This window comes from Onthophagus taurus, chromosome 2 (assembly GCF_036711975.1).
Source record: "Onthophagus taurus isolate NC chromosome 2, IU_Otau_3.0, whole genome shotgun sequence".
Taxonomy (NCBI): domain Eukaryota; kingdom Metazoa; phylum Arthropoda; class Insecta; order Coleoptera; family Scarabaeidae; genus Onthophagus; species Onthophagus taurus.
In genome coordinates this window covers 20,810,406-20,834,641 of record NC_091967.1, presented here as the reverse complement: position 1 = coordinate 20,834,641, position 24,236 = coordinate 20,810,406, and the positions used below count along the sequence as shown (strand labels likewise).

General features: G+C 32.9%; 1 protein-coding gene and 3 non-coding genes across 6 annotated transcripts in view; 2 read left to right on the top strand and 2 right to left on the bottom strand.

Annotated features, from left to right (window-relative positions):
• The window catches only part of LOC111426038 (sterile alpha and armadillo motif), a 95,691-nt gene that overhangs the window by 62,841 nt on the left and 8,614 nt on the right, over nucleotides 1-24,236 (bottom strand). For 2 of the 3 annotated variants that reach the window (XR_002707775.2, XM_023060382.2), the window contains exon 1: nucleotides 23,709-24,141. The exons of the other annotated variant lie outside the window; for it this stretch is intronic. Coding sequence is in view for 1 of the 2 variants with exons in the window: in XM_023060382.2 (XP_022916150.2) it covers nucleotides 23,709-23,786 (78 nt within the window). In the remaining variant the exon portion in view is untranslated. Of the gene's footprint in view, nucleotides 1-23,708; nucleotides 24,142-24,236 lie in introns of those variants that run through there. 3 annotated transcript variants of the gene reach the window in all.
• On the top strand, nucleotides 1,256-1,327 carry TRNAA-UGC (transfer RNA alanine (anticodon UGC)). Its single transcript has one exon. It is a non-coding gene; the product is annotated as a tRNA-Ala (tRNA).
• TRNAV-UAC (transfer RNA valine (anticodon UAC)) lies at nucleotides 11,303-11,375 on the top strand. Its single transcript has one exon. It is a non-coding gene; the product is annotated as a tRNA-Val (tRNA).
• TRNAM-CAU (transfer RNA methionine (anticodon CAU)) lies at nucleotides 23,523-23,595 on the bottom strand. Its single transcript has one exon. It is a non-coding gene; the product is annotated as a tRNA-Met (tRNA).

Below are 24,236 nucleotides of genomic sequence, written 5' to 3'. Positions count from 1 at the left end.
AAAATTTTTATTTCAAAAAATTTACCATGTTGATTTTGACATAAAAGTTGATTTTTCTCGAAAACGATCTTCGGAGATATTCGCAAAAAACGCTTTTTTTTATTAAACTTCAACACCCTGTATCTCGAAAATGGTGCATTTTAGAGGGTAAGTTGATAAAAACTTTTTTTCAATGTTTTGGACAAGCTATCACATCTTGAAGTCCTGCGCATATATTATGAAACACTCTGTATACTACATAAATATACACATATTCGAATTGATCTTCACTTCAGTTGTTTTTAGCCAACACAATATGTTGTACTTGGGTTAATTAGCGACATATAATTAAAAATAGGCTATCTCGACAAATGTGCAGAATGAAAGAACTCTCATTTTTCCTTGGATAACGTTTAAGATTCCGAAAACAATCAAAACCCGGCTAATTTATTTTCGCAATAGGAAAATCCCGTGATAGTGAAAATCCTCCATTACCGTTTAAGAATTGCCAACATTGATGTATTACCATTGAGATTTATTTGATTACAAAAGCTCAGCGATGAGCTATAAATTTAGTAGAGCCAATTTACTCAAGGATGAAAGGCATGGGCGCCAAGATGTGAATACATAAAACAATTAAGAGGAGTGGTTAGCACTCAACTTTTCTGCATTTTTATACCGCACTTTTTGTAACGTTTGAATACATTTTGTATGAGTTTAGATTAGTTTTTTTGATAAAAAAAATGCGAAAAATAAAAGATGAATGAAATATGGCTTGCATTTATTAACCTGACAAATGTGGAATATAAATATTAACGCTTTCAACTAAATTAATTTATTACTAATTTATACAATAATTTCCTAACAATTTTCATTCATTTAATATTAACATTAGATTAATTGCTGTTTATGCACACATGTCTTGTTCATAAATGCCGACAGATTTAATGGTATGATTGAACTGGATTATACCCTTGGTAATTTCGCCTTGTACATAATTCACGTTAAAAAAATTCTTCTCAGTTTCGTTAGCTCGGTCATTAATGGACATTTAATTATTAGCCAACCATTTATTCACTTTTCGAGAGCGTAGGTGCTGAAAAGCTCGTGATTATTACAAAACTTTAGAAGCGCGTAGGCTTTACCAATTAAAATGTCGCGTTATGGTATTTAATCGGAACGTTAATATGCTTTGGTGAAAGTGAAACCACGTTTGAAATTATTTCGCAAAAGAATTTAAATCTGTGAACGTACTTGATAAGTTGTTTTTATATGTGGGGATGTAGCTCAGTGGTAGAGCGTTCGCTTTGCATGTGAAAGGCCCCGGGTTCGATCCCCGGCATCTCCAAAATCTTTTTTTCTCCTTTATAAATAAAATAAATTTTTTATTCTATATAAAGAAAGATTTCGGTTTCACTTATATTTCTAATTTTAAATGTAAGGCAGAGTTAATAAATCAAATTAACCCAAGTTACATCGCAAGGAGCCACTTAAACCCGAGTCTCCCAACAAAGCTTCTTAATTCCAAAACCACGGGTCACGGCGTTTTATTGGGACAATACACACCTTAATTGGCACAAATGAGTGGACTAATTAACCTAACGTGTCCAGCACGATGTCTCGTTCAACCTCGAGAACAAAAAAACACGGTCTCTAATCGTGTTTTCTGTGTCGCCGCAATAATATAGCACAAGATTACAATGGAAATCAATTAAGTTAATTAAGAAAATTATTGTTCAACTCAATAATTTTGGTTTAATTATTATTTATTACAATAAATACAACAAAACCTCGATATAACCGACTAAAATACGGGGACTAGGACTAGTTTTAGTTCAATGAAAAATATACAACAATTTAACGCTCAATAAACTAATTAAAACTAGAGCTAACACTAGCACTAGACTAACACTAGACCTAGAACTAGAAAGCTTCTGTGTACCTAGACGTGTAATCGTAGAAGGAATAGTTAAGTTAAAAACTTTTGTCAGAAAACTTCGAAAATAATGAATTTGACAAAATGGAGAATGCCGAAGGTCATTTATTTGCACTAAAGACTACAAATGGTTGCTACTGAAATAAGAAATCAACCAGACATTTTAATTCGGCTTAAGAACTCTTTAATTCGTCGTTGTGAAGCATGTATTCTAGCAGAAGGAGGCTATTTTGAACAATATTTGTAATATTTATGTTTTAAAAAAAATGTAGCAGTTAATTATGGTATAAAAATTAAAACTTTAAAGTATTGACATTAACATTTTTTTTGGTAATTGGATTAGCTATCATATGTCAAAGTTTGATGGTGTGCTAATAAATCATCCTGTATAAAGGACAAGGAAAGTGCTCACGAAATGTTGCCAACAATTGCCAATCAATTATGACTTCGAAAACAACTGGTTACAATGAAGTTAAATGGGGATAAAGAGAAAATGGAAGAACATTTTACTAAATTTAACAAAATTATACGGCAATTGAAGTCTACAGGTGCAACTTTGGACCAACTGGACAACGTCATTTACTATTAACGATGATTTCGGAATATAACATGGTAGTGATAGCGTTGGAAACAATTTCTCCTGAAAACCTAACATTAAACTTTTAAAAGCAAAGTTAGAGGAAGCAAATAAGAAAAAATCAACAAAAGGCCATAAACCGGAAATACAAGACATAGTTTTTTCAAATGCCACAATAGCAGAAAATAGGACACAAACGAGCTGGATTGTAGGAAACCTCGGATGGAATATAACAAGACAGCTAACTTATCGAACACAAACGATGAAGAAGCTTCCAATTTTTCAGCCTTGAAAAAAAGGTTTGATACAAATCTGGAATAATGTCTGTGTGTATAAGTGGGAAATAAATAAAAATTCAACATAGTCAGGAACAAATAAGAGCTAAGTCACCTTTGTAACTAACAGATAGTAATCCTTTAGGACCAATTAAAGAATCCTATGATAATAAAAGATATGTATTCACATTTATAGATGATTGCACCCACTTCACAATTGCATATGCACTTGAATAGAAAAATGAAACATTCAAGTACTTCATGAAGTTTGATGCTATGGCAACAACTCACTTTAATAGGAAAATAAGCAGAGTTAGATCCGACAACGGGAGGAAATACATTTCAAACACAACGAAAAATTACTTTGAAAAACAAGGAATCACAATGAGGTTTACACCACAACAAAACGATGTAGCTGAGAGAATGAACCGAACGAATTGATAAATTCGCGAGTAAATCAATTAAAGTGCGGATGGTAGGATATTGTCCTAACGGATATCGATTATACAACACAAAAGAAAATAAAATATATACAGGAAGAGACGTTGTAAGAAATATATGAAGAACTGAGGAAACAGAAGATGAACTTAAGGAAGTAATTATTGAAAAGGAAAACAAAGAAGTGGAAACGAAATGTAAAAGACAAACAAAATTACCACAACACTTAAAAAGTTTCGAAGTATATTAGGCTTATTGCACATTAATAAATGAAAATGATGAACCAGAATCCTACAGTGAGACAGTAAAAGTAAAGGAATGGCAAGAAGCAATAAAGAAAGAGTTTATTTAATTCACTAAAAACTTCAAACTTGGAAAGAAACTTCTTTACCATCTGATAAAAATTCAATAGACACTAGAGAGACATTCAAAATTAAACAGGACGGAACGCACAAGACAAGATTTGTGGCAGAAGATTTCCAACTAAAAGAGAATTGTCAACAATACAGTATGCTCCAGTAGCAAGAATGGCAACAAGAAGAACATTATATACTGTGCATGTATGTACTACAAAAGAGTTGAAAATTGCAACAGTTGGATATACCATCAACTTTCCTGAGGGTAGAACTTACGTCTAAAGTTTATATAAAAATACCAAATGGTTATAAAACTAAGGAAGGTACTGTTTTGAAGCTAAATTGAGCTCTTTACGGATTGAAGGAGTCTCCGATATGTTCAAAGATTACACAAACATGCCAAAAAAATTGCAATACCTCGAAAAAGATGAGTTTTAACGAAACAACTGGATACATGGAAAAAATCGATAAAAAAACATCATTTTTGCTGTGAAACAGACAATCTGTAACAGGAAAGTTAAAAACTGCATCACAAAGTAAATGCCATTTGGTGAGTAAACATTGTTTCTTCGATTGTTAACAATGCCTAGAATTGGTAGAAGAGGCAGGTATTGCGTTTCGTAAGATTAGTCGAAGATTGAATCGCAACCCTTCAACAGTTGTTCTTCAACATCGGGCAGACCATGCGTGGTTTGAAGAACATAGCCAACATCGTCGTCCTGGAAGAAGACGCCCTCGACCGACTAACGAACGTGAAGATCATCGCCTTAGGCAAATGAGTCTTGTTAGAGACAAATTTTGTTCTTCGGCTGCAATTGGTGTTGACTGGATGCGAGATCTCAGGCAGATACTGTCGCGAAAAACTGTGTACCGGTAAATTTCATCTTTTAATCTCTACTCATACCGACCTTTACGTCTTCCTTTGACATAACTTCACAAAAGAGCCAGACTTCTATGGTGCTAAGAAAGACAACGTTAGATCGAGGTCACTGCGGCTAAACAGCTGGTATTATGGTATGAGGTGACATATTAGTTGTAATACCCAGGCTAAATGAACACGCTGACATAATGTTCCAGCAGGATAACGCCTAACCTCATATCGCCCACATCTGTCAGAACGTTCAACACGAAAAAGGAGTAGAAATTCTCCCTTGGCCTGCTGGCTCGCCAGATTTAAACCCGTGTGGGATATGATGGGTCGCTATATAAGGCGTTTATCACAAGCAGCAAACACCTTGTAGGAACTTTGTCGTAATCTTTAGCAGCTTGGGTGGGATTCCACAAGATACTATTGATAGTCTCAATCAGAGCATGCGTCGCAGAGTTAGACAGTAACATAAACAGTCGTGGAGATATAACATTTTATTGACTACTTACTTTTACTTATCATATATTATACAACAAGACGATCGAAAATACTCGATAATACGAGACGTATTGCCTGAAACACCACGAGACCGAAGGTCGAGTGGTGTTTTTTAAGGCAATACGTCGAGATTCGTGTATTTTCGATTGTCGTGTTGTATATGGCTAGACTATTTCATGAATAAAAAATATACATATTTTTAGAATCTTTATATTTTTTTAATAAATTACATTGATTGTTATGGAAACATGCATGGATGTCTCGAAATTAATTAAATGTTAAACAAGCGATAATACAAAGGTTCGTATTACAGCGATAATACAAAGGTTCGTATTATCGTTCTCCATGGTTACGGCCAAATAACCGCTGAAATACTCGCAATTGACGGAAAACCGCGAATTCTTATTGGCTGTTAACGATATGAATGAAATAGTCATTATTATTCAACGAGAAAATGTTAGAAAATAAGTTTGCAGCATGATTTTTGTCTCTATTAAAGAAGATGTATATGTATTAATATATTAAACACACTCAGATAACAGATAAAACTTTAAAAAATGTTTAATGTGACAGACTGTAAAGATTCAAAACACCTACGGAGACTGGATTTCAAATAAACGAAAAAGATAAAGTGCTATATGTACCATATCGCAAGTGAATCGTATGTTTCCGGACACTATGTTTTCTACATCACTGTTGGGTAGAGGTTTTGATCATGGAAGGCAGCAAAAAATATATTGAGATACCTAAAAGAGACGAGAGAGAAAAGAATAATGTACACGAAAGAATCAGAAGAACTAATTAGATATATAGATGCTGATTGGGCTGGAGACAAATATGATAGGAAAAGGGTCTCAGTAGATGTATTATATTTTATGGAAGGAACTCTGTTTCATGGTTTTTACAGCCACAACGTTATGTGGCTTTGTCGACAGCTGAGGAGATCAAACCACACAGATATAAGACATTTTATAAAGGATATATTAATCGTGAATAAAAGTTTAAGTACTTTAAAGTATGCTGATATGTTTAAAGTATGCTCATATGATATTTATGCGTGAGTGGATAATATTAATAGTATGACTTAAAAATATTTTATCTGTTATATCCGAAGTCCGTTCTAATGAAATCGACGTTTTATTGTACCAATAAAATAAAGGTGTTAAATATAAAAAAATTTATTCAATTTTCGCATTTTCAATGTTCTCTTTCTCAATGTAATTTAAATACATACACAAAAGACGTTATTGTTTCGAGAGTGGACTGAGATTGTTGGCGCCAGTGAATGAGGAATGAGTAAGAAACCAGACGTTGTTCTTCGTTCGTGGACAAAATAGGATATCCGATCTATTTATATACATACAAACCAGAATCTTGCGAACGTGCCTCTCAATACAAGAAATTTGTGTACAAGAAATTGAATGGTTTTGAGTAACTAAAAACTTGTTACGTTGAACTGTTTGTCAACAAAAACGAACGAACGGAAAAAGCTGATAGATTTCGATTTGTGGTTGTGTGCGTTTATGTGAACGTTTTCACTTGACATAGTTCTCGCGGTTCGTCGTCGTAAACATTTCAAGTTTTAAAACGGGTCGTTTTTAACGATCTTCGGCAGCTTTTATGTATATGGAACTTTTATAATTTATACAGATTCACGTGTTTCTTCTAGTTCGTTAACCTTTTGATAGAATCTGCAATTTTCGAAATGTACAAATGTCTAAAGTCAAATAAGTTCAACTTAACCGTATCTTTAGTACGTGACAAATTTGCTAGTGTATGTAACAGGTGTTCTTTATGTATACAAATCGAGACTTGAAAATAAAGATTAAAAATGTCAACGTGCACGAAATATTTTTCATGACGACGGTTTCTTTTAACTTTACTTAAAATTTCCGACGTCATAGTTATGACGTTAAATTGCAACAGTTTTATGACATCAAAATCATATACGTCATATATCCGACGAAAATGAACATGTGTTAAGATAATCGGTTTAGCAAAATTAACATCTGTTTTTGTGGCTTGGTTTTAAGCATGCATTTCCGGGACGATTATTTGTTTATTTATAAAGACGTCAAGAATAAACTTAACACGTTTGTTACCGCTCGTCTCATATATGAACAATTTTATATTTTCATTCACATCGATACCAAATTAAATAAGTTGAAGGAATTCTTTTAATTTTTCATCGATTCATTTAATCTTGATATAATTTTTTTCTGGAAGAATTTATTTCGTAATCATATAAGTTTTGAATAAAAATCCTTGTAAAAATAAAAATTTCCATGTTACAAATTTCCGCTTAATTGTACAATATCACTATTCCTCGAGAAATAGATTGGATAACGCATAGTCTACGCACTAGACACCGGAAGGCACACAAATCTCAACAAAATTGTATGTTAGATGCTTAGCGTCCACAAATATAAGTTCAGACCACCATCTAGTGTGAGAAACAATTACACCAATCCGGCTGCAAGACAGTAAACAATGCTTGGAAGGCCTTGAAATCTGAAATAAATCAAGTCGTAACGCAAGTACTTGGCACAAAGGCCATCAATGCTAATACCCTTTATAGGAACAAAAACCGTTGGTTCACACCAGAACATCCAAAAGTTACCTCCCCAGAAAAAAGAATGCCCACTTAATGTATAAATCCAAAAAGATACCAAGAATCTACATCATTTATATACACATAGAAAAGAGCAAACAACAGAATGGAAAACGACGAAATAGCCCAAAACGACATATCAGCGACACACGTACAGAAAGTAAAGGTGATAAATGTGTGGGAAATAGAATGATTTACAACGAAGGAAGTGACGTTACAGATGAAATAACTAAAAAGCGCCTGATCCGGACAATATTCATAATGAATGGGAAGGCGAACTCTCCTACAACACCGCATTCCAAAAGACATAACAACAAGCGGGGATCCAAGAATAGGAGAAAGCAATAGATTATAACAAACCAACATGCTTATGAGAGTTGATGCGTAGCGAGGTGTACCACAATTAAAACAAAGACACTTAGCGCAGAAGAAATACCCTTGGATGTAGGTGTGAAACAAGATAATAGACTCAGCTTATTGCTCAACAACATCTCAAAACACGTGTGCTACGAACGACGAAACATTGAGGAAAAAGTCAACATTGAAATAAATCAAAATTTGAATACAATTTCGTAACTTTATATTGGCTTTAGTACGATTAATTTATTTTTAAGTCGTTTTGTTATAAAGCTCTTCATTATGATACATCATTTCAAAGAATAAGTTCTGTTAACATTTACAGGCTATTAAAAATCATTCCATAATTTGCAAATCTCTATCTCTAAATTACAGAATTTATGTTTCTATATAGATTAGTGAATAGAACAGGTATAAATATTCCTGTTCTTAAAAAGTAATAGTTCCAAATATCTGTTACAACTGTTCCTTTGTTCCGGTGTTCAAGGTGATGTAGCATAAATCCCCAAAATGTTAAAATAGCATGATTTTTTAAAAATAGCATGTTATAATTGATTTTAATAAAATCAATTATAACCTAAATACTAAATGTGGTAGAGAAAGACGTTATGAATAAAAAATATTCCTAATGCACCAAGAAATCATAATCCATAGTTATTTCATATTTATCTACTACCAGTTTCTAGTGGTATAGCATAAATCACAAAATGTCAAAATTGGACGATTTTTCTTTATAAAATTATAATCTGTTTTTTATTTAAATCAATTGTCATTGCCAAATTGTTATAAAAAAACGGTCTGTACCACCCTAGATACCATGTTCTATGACCACGCTTTATAATATTTTCCACTAAATAATAAGTAAGGTTGTGTATATTCTAAACGAAGTTGTCACTGATTGTCACTTTAAAGACGAAGCCACTAATCTCTCGTCACTTGGCTAATATCTACGTTTTGAAATTAAAACTCGTGAGCAATATATTAAGATAACATAATTAAGTGCTATAATTAAAATTTGAATATTATTTAAAAATCAGAATTACTGAAAGAATCTGAGTCTTCCGCTAGTTGGATGATGACAGGAGGTAAATCAGTTATTAATGAATTTCCCATTATTGTTGTCCAATCTTTTTTAATTAGTTCTTCACAGTGGCGAACACTATTTGCCCACATCTCCGGAGTGTAATGACCAAGAGCTTTTTGCCAAGTCTCCTTGACACGACAGATCTTTTTCTCCGAGCTGGACTGAACATGTTTATTGTAATAAGTTTTTAAGAACGCCCAACATAGTTCAATGGGATTATATTGGCAATTGTATGGAGGAAGGCGAAGAACAGTATGGCCATGGTCTCTTATTAATTTGTTAATTTCAAAGGATTTTTCAATTTGAGGCTTGTAATAACGGATTATTTCCCATAACGATTTTTTATTTAAGGTTGGTTCAAACTGTATATTATGTTCAGTTAACCATTTTTTCATATCATTTTTTTTTGTGCAGAAACTTGGAGCTTTCTCGATTTGTTTTGAGTGATATGGAGCATTATCCATTACTACCGCACACTTCGCACCCAAATTATTTAATGCTGGAAGTAATTGATTTTTCACCCATTCCATAAAAATAATTGACGTCATATTTTTATGATAATCTCTGTGCTCCGTGTTGTCACTGAGCAAGAGATCGCAATTTGGCAAAAACCCTGACGAAGTGCCTGCGTGCAAGATTGTAAATCTTTTTCCTTCGCCTTCTGCTCTTTGCGGAATACCGAATGTTTCATTTTCATTTACCCATTGATAAACTTGGGTGCCATTTTCGTAAATCCAAGTTTCGTCAAGAAAAACAGAAGTATACTCTCCGGATTCTAGGTATTGCAAGTATGTCTTTAAAAATGTAATTCTTTTTAAAACTATATGTGGTTGTTCAATTAACACTTTTCTATTGCTAATCTTTTTATATCTATATCCCATAGATTTTATAATTTTATGTAATTTTGGTCTACCATTAGTAAAATCACATTTATTTCTTGCAAAATTAAGTAAATCATTAAGATTGAAATACTGTTTCTTTTCATGCAATTTTTGTATTTGTCTTCCTAACTCTACTTTAATAAAATATAAATTATTATCCGTTTTGTAGTTCATTTTACAACGCCCTTGTGTTTTTGGTTTTTTTACAGTTTGATATTTTTTGTAGGTTTGAATAATTTTAAAAACCGTCGTGCTGTGAACCTAATACAATTATGTTGAATATAAATTTAATTTTAAAACTCAAGTGCAATACACATACATCAAAAATACGTGAAGGTTTATCACATATATATTTTAAATTCGTATTTGGTGTCTCCGTCTGTACTTCTTCACAATACCTAATTATAGAGTTTTTTTCGCGTTTAGACAGTTGACATCCCGTTCCACCCTTTCTTAACATTTTTATGGTAGATTTAGCAGCAAAAAAATTATATGAAAATTGTTTTTTAATCAATCTTAACAAATTTGATAGACAGTGGTGGCACACAATTAAAGTAAAAGTCACGACATGCGCTTTTACTTTCAATACCAAGTTGACGACACTTTGACAATTGATTTAAATAAAAAACAGATTATAATTATAATGTAAGTACTAAAAATGATGGAGAAAGACGTTATGAATGAAAAATATTCCTAATACATAAAGAAATCATAATCCAGAATTATTTCATATTACAATTATGAATTATCTATCACAAGTTTCTAGTGTGTTTTCTTGTGATTTTGTAATAAAATCAACTATAACATAAAGTAAGTACTAAAATTGTTGGAGAAAGACGATATGAATAAAAAATATTCCTTCATTGCATTTAATAAATGTTAAAATGTTTTGTAATGAAATTATTTTGTCATGAAGATACCCATGCTGAAAATAATAAGTAACATTGAGAAGGAATCATTAAAGTTTATAAAAGTATTTAGTACTTGATATTTTTGAAATTTAGCAATTATTCCAAGGAACAACATACAAATACTTGTTCCATAGATATCTAGATTAATGTCATTGATTAATTTTTATTAATAAACAATTTTTACATTTTTTTCAAAAATTTTCTGATATAAGGGTACTAAAATTTTACGTCATCGCAAAGAGAAAGAAAATCTCTATCAAATGAGCCTAACGAAAGGGTACATTGCCATTTAAAAAACTTCAAGTGTTATTCGTTGCTCATTTGTTTTCTGAAATAAAAACAATTGAATGCTGTCTTATTATGGCAAATAAAATATTAAACAACTTTTGTATAAAATGTTTTTTTTGTAAAGTTGATACCTACCAAGATATATACGATATTCCATACATAATGGGCCCTGTATATAACTATTATAATGTAGTGTGATAAATAATTCATTTTCACCTGCAAGTTTGTCATTATTCGATGTGGGGTTCCGTGGTGTAGTGGCTATCACGTCTGCTTTACACGCAGAAGGTCTCCGGTTCGAGCCCGGACGGAACCAGTGTTTTTTAATTTTTTTTTTGTTAAATTTAATTAAATTAAATTTTCTTCCTAAGTAAAAATATATTATAAAATTCCACTTAATTTAAATTTCACTTGATTCTTTTTAATCTTTCTATGAATGATTAAAATATAAGGTTAAAAAGTAAATTAAATTTTGGATTTTTAATAAAAATAAATTAAAAGAAGTGCTTTAAATTTTGAAATAAAAAAAGCCATGCATGACACGGTCATGTATCATACAAATTCTATGCTATAATAAGAATATTTTGAAAACGTTCGTTTGACGTAAAAAATAATTCAAATGAAACTTGCTCTGCACAAATTTGAATAAAATCATATATTTATAAAAGACAACAGGACAAAAACACGAAAAATTTAACCTACAGAACCTCAAAGATCACAGCAGAAATAGAGCGTACAAAGAGCACTGGAAATAGAAGCTTGGAAATAGACAAAAAAGTGAAAATGAACACATGTAGAAATATGTGTCAGGCCGTAGAAGAAGCTCTAGGATTTCAAAAAAAAAACACTACAGCATATAGAACCACACAAACAGAGGAGGAGTACAAACCACGGAGGAGGAAAGAAAAGAGGACCCACCCTCCTCATAGACGGTAAAAAAGACAAGCCATAAACGTTGAACTGAAGAAATTACAGAAATTAAGAACACAGTCGGATACAACAAAATTCTACCAGAATCTATATAGGAATAGGAAAGAATTTTAACTTAGAACAACAATTTGCAGGGACAAAAAGGCACCAATTCTGACAGAAGAAGGTGAAATTTTAGAAAGATGGATGGTTTACTATGAAGAAAAGCACACAGGAAGTGAACAAGAAGAATGGAAGTTTTGCCAAACTCATCAGGCAACAGAGGACAATACCGCCAATGTATAGTGAAATGATGACAGCAATGAACAAACTAAAAGACAATTAAACACCAGAATTGGATGAAAACTTGTCACAAGCGTATGGACGCTTGCCAAAAAATTCAGCTTGATTCAATTTGGTTTCTGCAGGTAGTGTTACAATTATTTGTAATATGACAAAATCTCGAGAAGAAAATTTAATATCGAAACTGACCATTTTTTATATCGATTTTGAGATTGCCTATAGCAGCATCTCCAGGAAATTTTTAATGAATGCCTTATAACAGCAAGATTCAGAATAAATAAAGTCGCCTGTATTTACACAGCCTTGGCGTATTGAAAATTTGCTACCTCGTAATATTTTCATTAAGTGCTGTAATTGTTCTATCCTTAGGGTTGTGATTGGTGCTTTACAGAGTCTGATTTATATGACTTTGTTTTATAGTGGATTTGTTTACTCTGTCTACAAGAACAAGATGTCTGACGCCTCATTACACCTGTGTCACCAGGAAGTTCTTGTAGTAAGCTGCTGTCATTGTTATTCCATACACATGGACCCTCCTGATATCATTATCTAATATTAATATTGGTGTTGATTTATCGATTGCTAATTATCGATGTTCGTGAAATAAAGCGGCGTCCTGTGGCATAGTGTTAGGTGGTTATATATTGCATACTTTCATCTTTCTACAACCGCATATCTTTCAAAATTGAAATTGTAGAAATTCGTAACTTAAGTAGCATCTGTCGTCTGTCCTCCATTCAATGCATTGCTGATCAGTAGTTGTTACTCGTCCTCTTTGAAATTATTACATCTACCCCGCAATTGTCGGATATGCAATGACATTCGGTGTTGTGAATACATGTTTTTCCCGAATCAAGGACAATTTTGAGATTTAATTGCTTTAAATTTCCTTATTGTAAAGGTAAAGGCGGTTGCCAGTTACTTATATCCTAGGCCTCTTATAATCTGATTTTCAACTTATCTAGTTTATAGGTTATAGAAGAGTTCCGTGCGTGCAACATGAAGTAGAAGGCCTTCCGAAGTTCAATAAATAATGCGATTGACGTCGTTGGTAATGATCTTCATTAAAACAAACTTTAAAAGATTGTTTTTCAAGTGTTTTCCAAAAATCTTCTTCTTCGCAGCAATTAGATTAGATGGAAATAGAAGTGCAGAGAACAAAATAGAAATGCAGAGGACTATAAGGCGTTTTCTAGTTTTGGATATAAAAGTTGAATATTTCTCTAAGATAAGAGTGGGTATAGTCGAGATACAATATCTTTACTATTTCCTGCCTTATCCAAAACCTGTATTTGCTCACTGTTAAGAATGGAGAAGTATTCTTCCTCCTACAAAAGAGCATCTTCAAGGTGTTTTCCATCTCGGGCTGCTAATCAACCTAAACAATCTACAAAACTAACATCGGCATTGTTATCAAAAGCAATCTCAAATGAGACAATACTATACCTCAACAATTCAACCCAGAAGAAATCACAATGCTTTGAAAACAATCTCAGCACAAATGGACAACTATCCATCACAGAAATCGATTAAGAAGCCCTGAGCTGGTAAACGGCTGAAGCTCAGTTTGGCTGCAAAGACCAGAAGAAATGAACAACTAATTCAAAAATGTAACAGAAGAAGACAATGAAACTATAGAAACAAATTGAAACGAAAAGATAATCAAATAACACACCACCCATAATGAAGTTACGATATACAACGTTAGAATGCTTCAACATATACAGACTCTGATGGAAAAAATCACAAATAATTATACCGTGAAAACAACTACCGAAATAGTTAAAATCCAACCTTTCGAGATTCTGCTCAAGGAGTTGGACAACAAGAGCACCCAATACCACACCTTCAAATGAGAAGACATTTAGAGGAGAACTCCATCATGAAACGGAAACTGATAAAATAAAACCAGCTCTCTCAAACCTTGGACACGAAACAGTAAATATATATATATATTATAAAGCACAGAGTCAGGAAGGTACCTCGTCTCCTAAGAATTATTTTGAACCAACAAACCTACAAAGCAGTAATTTTGATTTAAACGTTAGTAGATCGTTTTACTTTCGTAATCGTGACTACAGGTACATCTAAATTCATGTTAAGAATCTAAAGTTATCTAAAAGAAAACAATAGACATATATATAACATTATCAAATGCCACCCCATATACCAAAACAATTATACCGAAATGCATAATATGTGAGGTATACTGTGAAGTATAAATCCTATTGCAGTAAAATATTCTATTGGCTAAAATGTGCATAAGAACATGAATCAAGAATTGTGCTCGCGACTGTAGTGACAACCATGTAAACTGTGCTAAATAAATGTGCTATGAAGGATGCTAAGTCCAACTCAAGTCCAATCCATCCCAATACGATAAATTCAACCAAGAATATCATATGCCCAATCACTTGATAACAAAATGATACCACTCAACACCTTATCAACAACGTGGCTAAGCTTGAAGAACCTATCGCCAACAAGCTAACTTAATGGCAATACCAATATCTGGAACGCCACTGGCCTCCAAGAACTTTCTAGAGAATTCAAAATGTTTCTTAATGAACAGAATGTTAAAATTATGATGATCTCTGAAATTCATTTTACAAATAAAAATTATTTAGGAATTCCAAAGTATAAACTATATCATACAAAACATCTCAGTAAAACATCCACCAAAGAAGTACACCAAAAAGTAATATTCTTCAACACATCGGGCAAGAAGCATTTTGAGTGATTATCCACAATTTCATCTTGCAGTATATGCAATGACGAGTGTTTGTGCACTTCAATGTTTTCGTCAAGTAAAGGTTTCGTTGTAGTAACAAACGCTTTGTGCCCGCTGAGCAGATTGCAGAATCCCTTCAATAAAAAAAAGTGTTTTGAACAGCAGAATAAAGGCTGATTAGATTTGTATCAGCTATCTATTGTGTCTTTATTGTGAGAGTATAACAAGGCATACTTAATGAAAGGGAATACCTTCTTAATGTAGTCGGCATAAACATTTCCATTTCCTTATTTAAATACATAGAACCATCGGTAGGGTTAATATAATAAGTTCATCTGTTACTGGTTTGTGTAAGCACTAACTACTAAGAATACACGATTTTATATTAATAGCTGAAGATGCAAAAAAATTAATTTATCAATAATCAGCAACAATCTAATATGTATTCAATTAATCTCTCCATATTTTAATATGGTATTGTATTTTAAATACAAAAAGATTTGGTTTTGCAATGCGTATGCAGAGGTGAAATGTTTCCGGTGCCCACGCATTGAAACTTTTTAATCATTCTGATTCGCGTGACTTGAAGTTATAAACCAGCTCTAACAAAACTACAATCGAATCGAATAAAAAATCTATTCTTAGTCCTTAACATTTTTTCATATAAAATTCTATACACTTATAGATTACATAATTTTTGTTCGATTCACCTTGAAACGTAAAGTAACATCACATCTTAATGTTATAAAAGAATAAAAAAAGGTTAAAAGCACTCTTCGTTGCTAAGTATACTCGTTTGATTCATCGCTCGTCTTTCTATTCGTTAAGGAATTTATTAAATGGGGTCACAGCAACAATAATATGTACTAATGTCCGTCCGCTTTAGGGTAAAAAGAATTTTCACCCACACACCTGCGAGACCTTGCGTGGTCCAGTAGTTTTTCAATAGGGACAAACACACACGTTTTCCCATTCGTCGTCGTGATCAATTAATCGTTGAGGTGAATGAATTTATCTTTCACCGCATTAACATAATTTCCATTTATGTTCAAGGACTAAAAGAACACTCGCACAAGAAAAAAAGAAAAAGAATTAAAGAGAATGGAGAAAAAGAATCTTAAAAACACGTGTATTAAGCAAATTTTTACTATAAATAGGAAAAAAAAAGAAATTTCGACATGTTCAAACGGGATGTACACCATAAGTCATTATGTACATAAATCTGTCCTAGAAATAAATCCCCGTACAACCACAACGTTTTTTTTTCTGTATGTACGTTATGAATAATCTGGTTTTTCATACTCAGTAAATTTAAGGTTTTTCCATAATTTATTTAAAGCGGCTTAAAAAATCACTATGAATACTAAAAATCTGTTTTAAAAAAAGAAATTCTTAACGATCTGTGTTTGTCAATAATTTTTGAAAGTAGTTCTGTATGCGCACCAGAGACGTATTTTAGAGTATTAACGATCGGCTTATGCTAAAGTATTGTAAACGGCGTTATGAATCAGGCTGCGAGGTGACATTTACGTCTTGAAAAACAAAACGATTGGCTCGTTTTGCGGATTTATGTCGGCCCGTTCTGAGTCATTGTCAATCAGACGCTCTATTGGTATGCTAAATGGAAGTTCGAGTTCAGAACGGAACGAAACCTTACCTCCGTTATACGAAAATTCTTGTTTTTGATTCACAAATGGAGCTTGTGTAATATATAGCACAAAATTTTAATTTTATGTTTTATATTCAAATCTTTGAAAGTTAACATGTAAAATTCGTCAACCAAAAACACATATAAATTATAAGATACAGACGACAAATTGACAACACATGAAAACGAAAAAAGCCATAAAACGTAAACATTAATGAGCAGTTGCACGATTCATGTTTAAACAATGTCTGATACATAAAAGGATTTTGAACTCACAAAATAACTGACGTGAATAAGAACTAGAGTTAATTTTAAAGCGATCAGATTATTTCCCGCTAAATGTGTGTTATGTTAGTATAATTCAAAGCTCTTCTTTTCAAACTAATGATCGATAGAAGATATTGATGTAACTCTCGAGTTTGTTCGAGTACGGGAAGTTAGCCCCCATTTTTTGATTTTTAAATTTTTTATTGTTGTTCTAGATTGTTCTAGAGTTGTTCTACATTGTTCCAAAGCGGCAAATCGAAAAAATAAAAACTCCGAGAGAAAACCGAAAAAACAGGTTTTTTGACTAGCCCCCATTTTTCGAAAAATCAAATTTTCTTTGTTGTTCTGGGTTGTTCTAGTTGTTCTAGTTATTGTTCTAGAAAATCAAAATTATAGGATACAGCATTACGAAGTTATAACTAAAAATAGGTTTGGTCGCCGAAATGTCTAGTTGATTGCTGTGACCATAGTTTTTCTATTATCAATTCCATATTTCAAAAATTTACTTATTATAGCTAACGCAATCTGGAACAGGTATTATTTTCACTAGAACAACTCTCTAAAGGGCACTTTACTCTTTGAAAATTGAAGTTTTTGGAAGTTTCAGTCAGTAATTCTTGTGTCAGCGGTTTTATAATACACAATAAGAATTAAAAAACATAGAACAATCTAAAATATCTCAATCTTTGCCGATTCAAATCGTTCTAGATGAGTTTTACGTTTAACATGGACATTAATTTTGCAAAATCACATATTTTTTGTTGCTCTAAATTGTTCTTGTTGTTCTAGGTACTTAAAATGTTTATTTAATCACTGCGGCTTTAGTTCTTTTAAAGTTTCATACAACAGTATGTTGAAGTTTCATCAACAATAAAAATTTAAAAATCAAAAAGTGGGGGGCTAACTTCTCGCACTCAGTTTGTTCCGGTTTGCTCGACCTAATAGCTGCGTAGCGAAGAGTTTGCATTACTCTGTTTAATTAATTGTGTGTTAGTTTTAATTAAGCCGGTGTTAATTAAGCTATAACTAGAACTAACAGAAGCAGTGTCACTACAACTAACACTAGACCCAGAACTAGAAAGTTTTGGTTTAAGCCGTGCGTCTTTTGAAAATGTGTTTAACGTTTCTGATGCCATGTTGCAACCTTCTTCAGAAACACTTCCAACTTGTTTCGTATATCATGTTTTCTAAAATGTCAAGTGATAAAAATTCTGGACAGAAAAGAAAACACGTTACTCACATTAATGGTGAATTAATCAGAAGCTGGAAATCATCGAACGCTTGGAAAAGAGTAAAAATAGAAATATTTTGATGAATGAGTTTAATATTGGGTCGTCAAAAAGATGAACGTATGCATTTTGTTTCCCAATCTGTGTCTGAAAAAGTGGACAGCGTCTTGTATAAATGATTCAGTGCAAAACATGTCGAAGGGAAGCCAGCTAGCTCAAAAATTTTAAGTTTCAGCATTGCATTCGAAGACTTGATGTCACGGGAGAAACAAAATCAGCAAATTACCAACTTCAACTTTAGCCGAAGGAGAAGAAAAGTCAGCTAAGGGTTTTAAGACAGTTTAAAATAGATTTTGTTGATAGTTTTAGTACGTGCTAATGCATCAGGAAATCGTCGACTGACATCTTCTGTAATTGGCAAATCTAAAAAACTAATGACTTTTAAGAATATTAAAACTTCGCCTGTTCATTACCATGCCCAACAAAATGTCTGGATGACAGCAGCATTATTTTAAGACTGGTTTTTATACCACTTTGTTCCACAGATCAAGTATAACTTTAAATATCTTAAACTGCCAGAACACAGCAAAGCTCTCCTTCTTTTGGATAACTGCAAAACTTATTCACCAATAACAGAGTTAGTTTCTGGCAACATATTTGTAACATTTTTGCCATCAAATGTTACCTCATTGATCCAACCTGTATACCTTTTATGGAAGGTCCTTTCTTTAGGAATAATTAAATTGTGACGTAACTGACTTTCAACAGAAATATAATGTCAAGAATGCCCTATATGCTAGCGCATTCTCTTGGTCTCGACTAAAAATAGCTGTAGAACCAACTGTGGAAGAATTAACGAATGAAGCCATTTTACAAAGAGTAGTTAATCCTCAACCAGTGAATGTGATTGAGCGAATCAGTGGGAAAGAAAAACATGCGCTAGTTACACTAGGTTTTTTAAACTTTGTTGTTAAATGTACTATGCTACATTCTGAACTGTAAAATATATTAGATTATTATCATTATATTTCTAAACGGTGCTATCTCAAAAATTCAGATGGGGGAAGAAATCTTAGATTCACACAAATTTTTCGATTTTATCTTTATCAAAGTATTTGGAAAACCACACTAATTGCACCAAACCCAACCCCATTATTCTCGCTTGCATCATCATCAAGAGCATTGAAAAGAGTGTTGTATATTAGGTTGTACTTTGGTTATGTATCAAGAAAAAATAATAAATACCATAAGTTTACAAATTCCGATAAACCCTATCAGATGAGAACGATTCTCAACGAATTTTGAAAAAACGGTGATAATTTTATAGAATATTCGATAAAAAAACCATTTAGGGTGCCAGACTTTTTGAGTTTATGTTGGTAATATTGACATTTGACAACAAAACCTAATACCAGACATCACTTCAGTACAACTAAATACAATTGTACAAACGTCAGTAGTCTGTGAAACGTTGTAATTGGTACAAATGAAGAGCTTTGCAAAGTGAATTCAAAATGTTTTTGTTACGTTTGTGGAAGGTACCCGGTAAAAGTGGTAAACTAATAACAAATACGTATTTATATTACTTTGGTTTTTCTATATCAGACACTTAGAAGCCGTGGGTATCGAAGTTGATTTGTAATACGAGTCGAATAAAGCTGTACAAGTAGTCACTTAGTGAAACAGTGTACTTTTCATTTTCGATCGAAAGAAATGGCGTTTGTGCAACGATGACTCAAAATACAGTCTAAAGGCTGCTCTGCTACACATTGTAAACAAAAAACTGTCCATTCCATTTGCTCATGTAGTACAAATAAAGGAATGCTACGATACAATGTGTACAATCTTGCCTGGCCATCTCGATCGCCCTACCTCAATCTCAGTCTCTCGAAGTTAATACTGAGCAAGGATTGTGAAATCAGATACAAACTGCTGTCGACAATCCATCAACACTCTGGTTTAGGCCGCGCTATCATATCATCTGCAAAGCGTACAGTCTTTGCTTCCAGAAATCATCTTACACAGACCACCAAACGATCTCATTTGTTTAGAACTGGTACCACCATACTTATTTCATCTTCTGCAAAAATAATGTTTATATACATTTGAGTGTATCGTTTGCTCACATTCTTGTGATTGCACGAGTTGCCTACAGAAATGATGCATGGCGAAATTTAGTAACGAGATGAAGAATGACATGTACGGATCACACAATGATGACGAAAATGTATCAAAGAATCAAATAGAACTCCGGCGAAAAAACGTCAGGCAGCCTTCCTCTGTTTCGTTGATATAACCAAAACGTTCGACAAAGTGAGGATAAAAGAATTAAAACAGGACAAACATTACAAAGTATGTAATGTAAGCTATGGTTAAACTATGAATGATTACAAAATCAAAATTAAGTGCTATGCAGACGATGCCGTCCTCTTGGCTGATACTGAGGATGGCATACAGTGATTAACACAGGCATTTAACATTGCAGCGGAGGAAATGAATACTGAGGAAGTTAATAGTAAGCAAGGTAAAGCCGCGCTAGTGGGACATCGTGGATTCAGCGAGCCCAATTGTGTATAGAAAATATTGGAAACAACTTGGAACACTTACTTTGATGACATTTTAAAATCTCATATGTATTCTTGATTTGGAAGTAAATTCCATGGATATCTAGGAAACTAAAAAACTTTTGCTACCATTTGTTTCAACTATTACTCATTATTTGTCATAAGGAATAATTCCCCAAGTTTATGCGTATGGGTTGAGAATCACCTGTATAGTCAAAGTGATAAAAATCTAGTGTACAGGGTGTCCCAATTTCGATGTCCGCATAGGCTATCTCCGAAACTAAAAGAAATAGAAAAAAAGTAGCTTACATGTCATGATCTCGTTTTTCGAGAAAATGCTAATGCCGAAAACTCCGAACAGCTATCGTCTTTTGTTTTCGCCCTATCGGCAAAAACTGAAAATTTTGCGAAAACGACATTCGCAAATATCTCACTTATTATCAAAGATGGAGTATTATAAATAAAACATTATATGGGCTACTTTTTACGAAGAATTCAGTGGCGTAGGTAGAATTTTTTTCCCATCTTTTATTTTCGAGATTTTAGACGTAACTTTATTTTTTTAAATGGAAACCATAGTTGGCTATGACTTAAAATAATTTGTTATTTTCTTCTGATAACAAATATATATAGTTTGTAGGGTATATTTCTTATGGTTATTGAATAATTAACAAAAATTCATTTTGTTCTGTCTAAAACTAATGTATCTATTTAAAAGTTAATGTTGCTATGGTGATAACCATACATACTATGATGGAACATAATGTATCAAATAATTGCCAAAGTTTGTATTTAAAAATTCGATATCAACTCTGGCATTATGTGCTGGCATTATGCACCAGCGTGTTAAGTGTCAAAGTATAACAAAACTGAATAAAACTTTACAATGAATTTCGAAAATTATGAAAAATGTAATATGATGGAATGCTATATGTTATCAGATAAGAATGCGACGTTAGCCGCGGAATTTTATTTCACAAGATATCCAGAAAGAAGACAACCGCGCGTACGAACCTTCAGCCGGTCAGCAGAAAATTTAATAGATATTTGGTCCTTCCCCAAACCACATACAAAAACATACCAAAATGACCTGCAAGAGAAATTGCAACAAGACGTCTGACCCAAAAGACGCTGCTCCCGAATATGAAAGAAAAATAAGTATAAACCATACAAAGCGGGGCTAACTCATTATTTACGTGCCGGAGATGTCAATCGAAGATTAGAATTTTGTAGATGATATTTAAAAAAATTAAATAACCTGCTGTTTGTTCAAAATGTAATCTGGACCGATGAAGTCTCTGAGTGTTCAAAGAAGATTGGGGTTCAATGTATGGTGTGCCCTTTTAGATAATAGAATTTTGGCATATAGTATCTACCATAAAAACTTAAACTCAGGGAAATACCTCAATATATTAAGGCAGCACATTGAGCCTTTGAACGACAATTTGCCACTAAATATGTCTCAAATCATATATTTTCAATATGACGGAGCACCAGCACATAATGCCAGAGTTGTTAGTGAATTTTTAAATACTACTACAAACTCAAGGACAGTAGAATCTAACAGGACTGCTACATCCATTGTTGTGACAGCCTACCCGCAAACTACGTCACACCATTTTCCACGCCTAGCTGTTGTTATGGTCTATGCGTTTGCTGTGTGTTTTTAGAGGTTATATCCTAGACGTATTCATATTAGTTTTGAAGTTTTATGTTTTTAGACGTATTAATGTCTATCATATAACCTCTAAAAACATAGACAGTTATCAGGCGTGGCAAATAGTGTGACGTAGAGTGCGGGCAACCAACCCGTAGTCGACTACAAAAATACAATGGATGTAGCAGTCCTGTTAGATTCTACTGTCCTTGCTACAAACTTTGGCAATAATTGGAAACAATGCTTTCCCTCATGGTATGGTTATCACCATAACAACATTAAGTTTTAAATACATACAATAGTTTTAGAAAGAACAAACAAATTGATACATTATATTCCATCATAGTATGTATGGTTATCACCATAGCAACATTAACTTTTAAATACATACATTAGATTTAGATGGAACAAAATGAATTTTTGTTAATTATTCAATAACTATAAGAAATATACCCCACAAACTATATATATTTGTTATCAGAAGAAAATAACAAATTATTTGAAGTCATAGCCAACTATGGTTTCCATTTAAAAAAATAAAGTTACGTCTAAAATCTCGAAAATAAAAGATGGGGAAAAAATTCTACCTACGCCACTGAATTCTTCGTAAAAAGTTGCCCATATAATGTTTTATTTATAATACACCATCTTTGATAATAAGTGAAATATTCGCGATTGTCGTTTTTGCAAAATTTTCAGTTTTTGCCGATAGGGCGAAAACAAAAGACGATAGCTGTTCGGAGTTTTCGGCATTAGCATTTTCTCGAAAAACGAGATCATGACATGTAAGCTACTTTTTTTCTATCTCTTTTAGTTTCGGAGATAGCCTATGCTGACATAGAAATTGGGACAGCCTGTACATGAAAGCAGTGTTAGATATAAGAGTGGCTGAATAAAACCAAAGCGGCTATCATAAGATACTATGTTATACAATCGTCGTAGATTAAGTTAGAAACAAATATTAGTATACTTATTAGTGTTAATAATTTACTAGATTCCTATATAAATAAAACAACAGTACGAGGGGCCAGTCTACGTGATCATGGGAGGAGTAGTACAGTACAAGATAAATAGAGAGTCCAAGATGGCCTTAAAATGAAAGAAACAGTTATCAACAATAATAAATTTGAAAGATAAATAAAAAAAAAAAATAAATGCCCCAGGTGAGGATCGAACTCACGACCTTAAGATTATGAGACTTACGCGCTGCCTACTGCGCTACTGAGGCCTTGCAAATATTTTGCATTATCAACATACAACGTAAGACGGTTTGTTTTTCTAATTATATAATTTAACACAAAACATAACAATAAATTTTGTTTTAATTATCAACAATCCTACCTTTAATTTCGCTACACCGGGAGGTAAATTTCTTTTCCCCTGTTTCGTTGTAGACTGCGATTTATTCATCTTGCACATTTATCCTGATTAATTTTATTTTGAAACCATTCTATTTTGGATCTTTTTCTTTGTTGCCAATTTTCTTTTGAAAAAGACGTATCACTTTTTATATATCTTAGTGCATTATACACTCAAAATCGTAACTAATTCGCGATTAATTTCACGTAGTTTTTAACTTATTAACACATGTTTGTGTGCTTGAATATATTTTGTTTACGTTTCGGTGCGCGTTTTAATTTAACACGAGCGCACGCGCGTCCCGACGGAAGGTTTAGACGCCTTCGGGTATAATTAGCAATTAGAAAAAAGTAAATATAAGGAAAAGATGGTTTGTAATCGCTGGGGAGGAACGGTTTTTCGAGCAAATTATCGTCGCGGTATTGCGATTGCCAACTGGTTTAAACACAGGTGATTCGAGAAACGGCTTTCGTTTTCACCTGAGCCTCTAAAAATAAACCAAGCAATTCC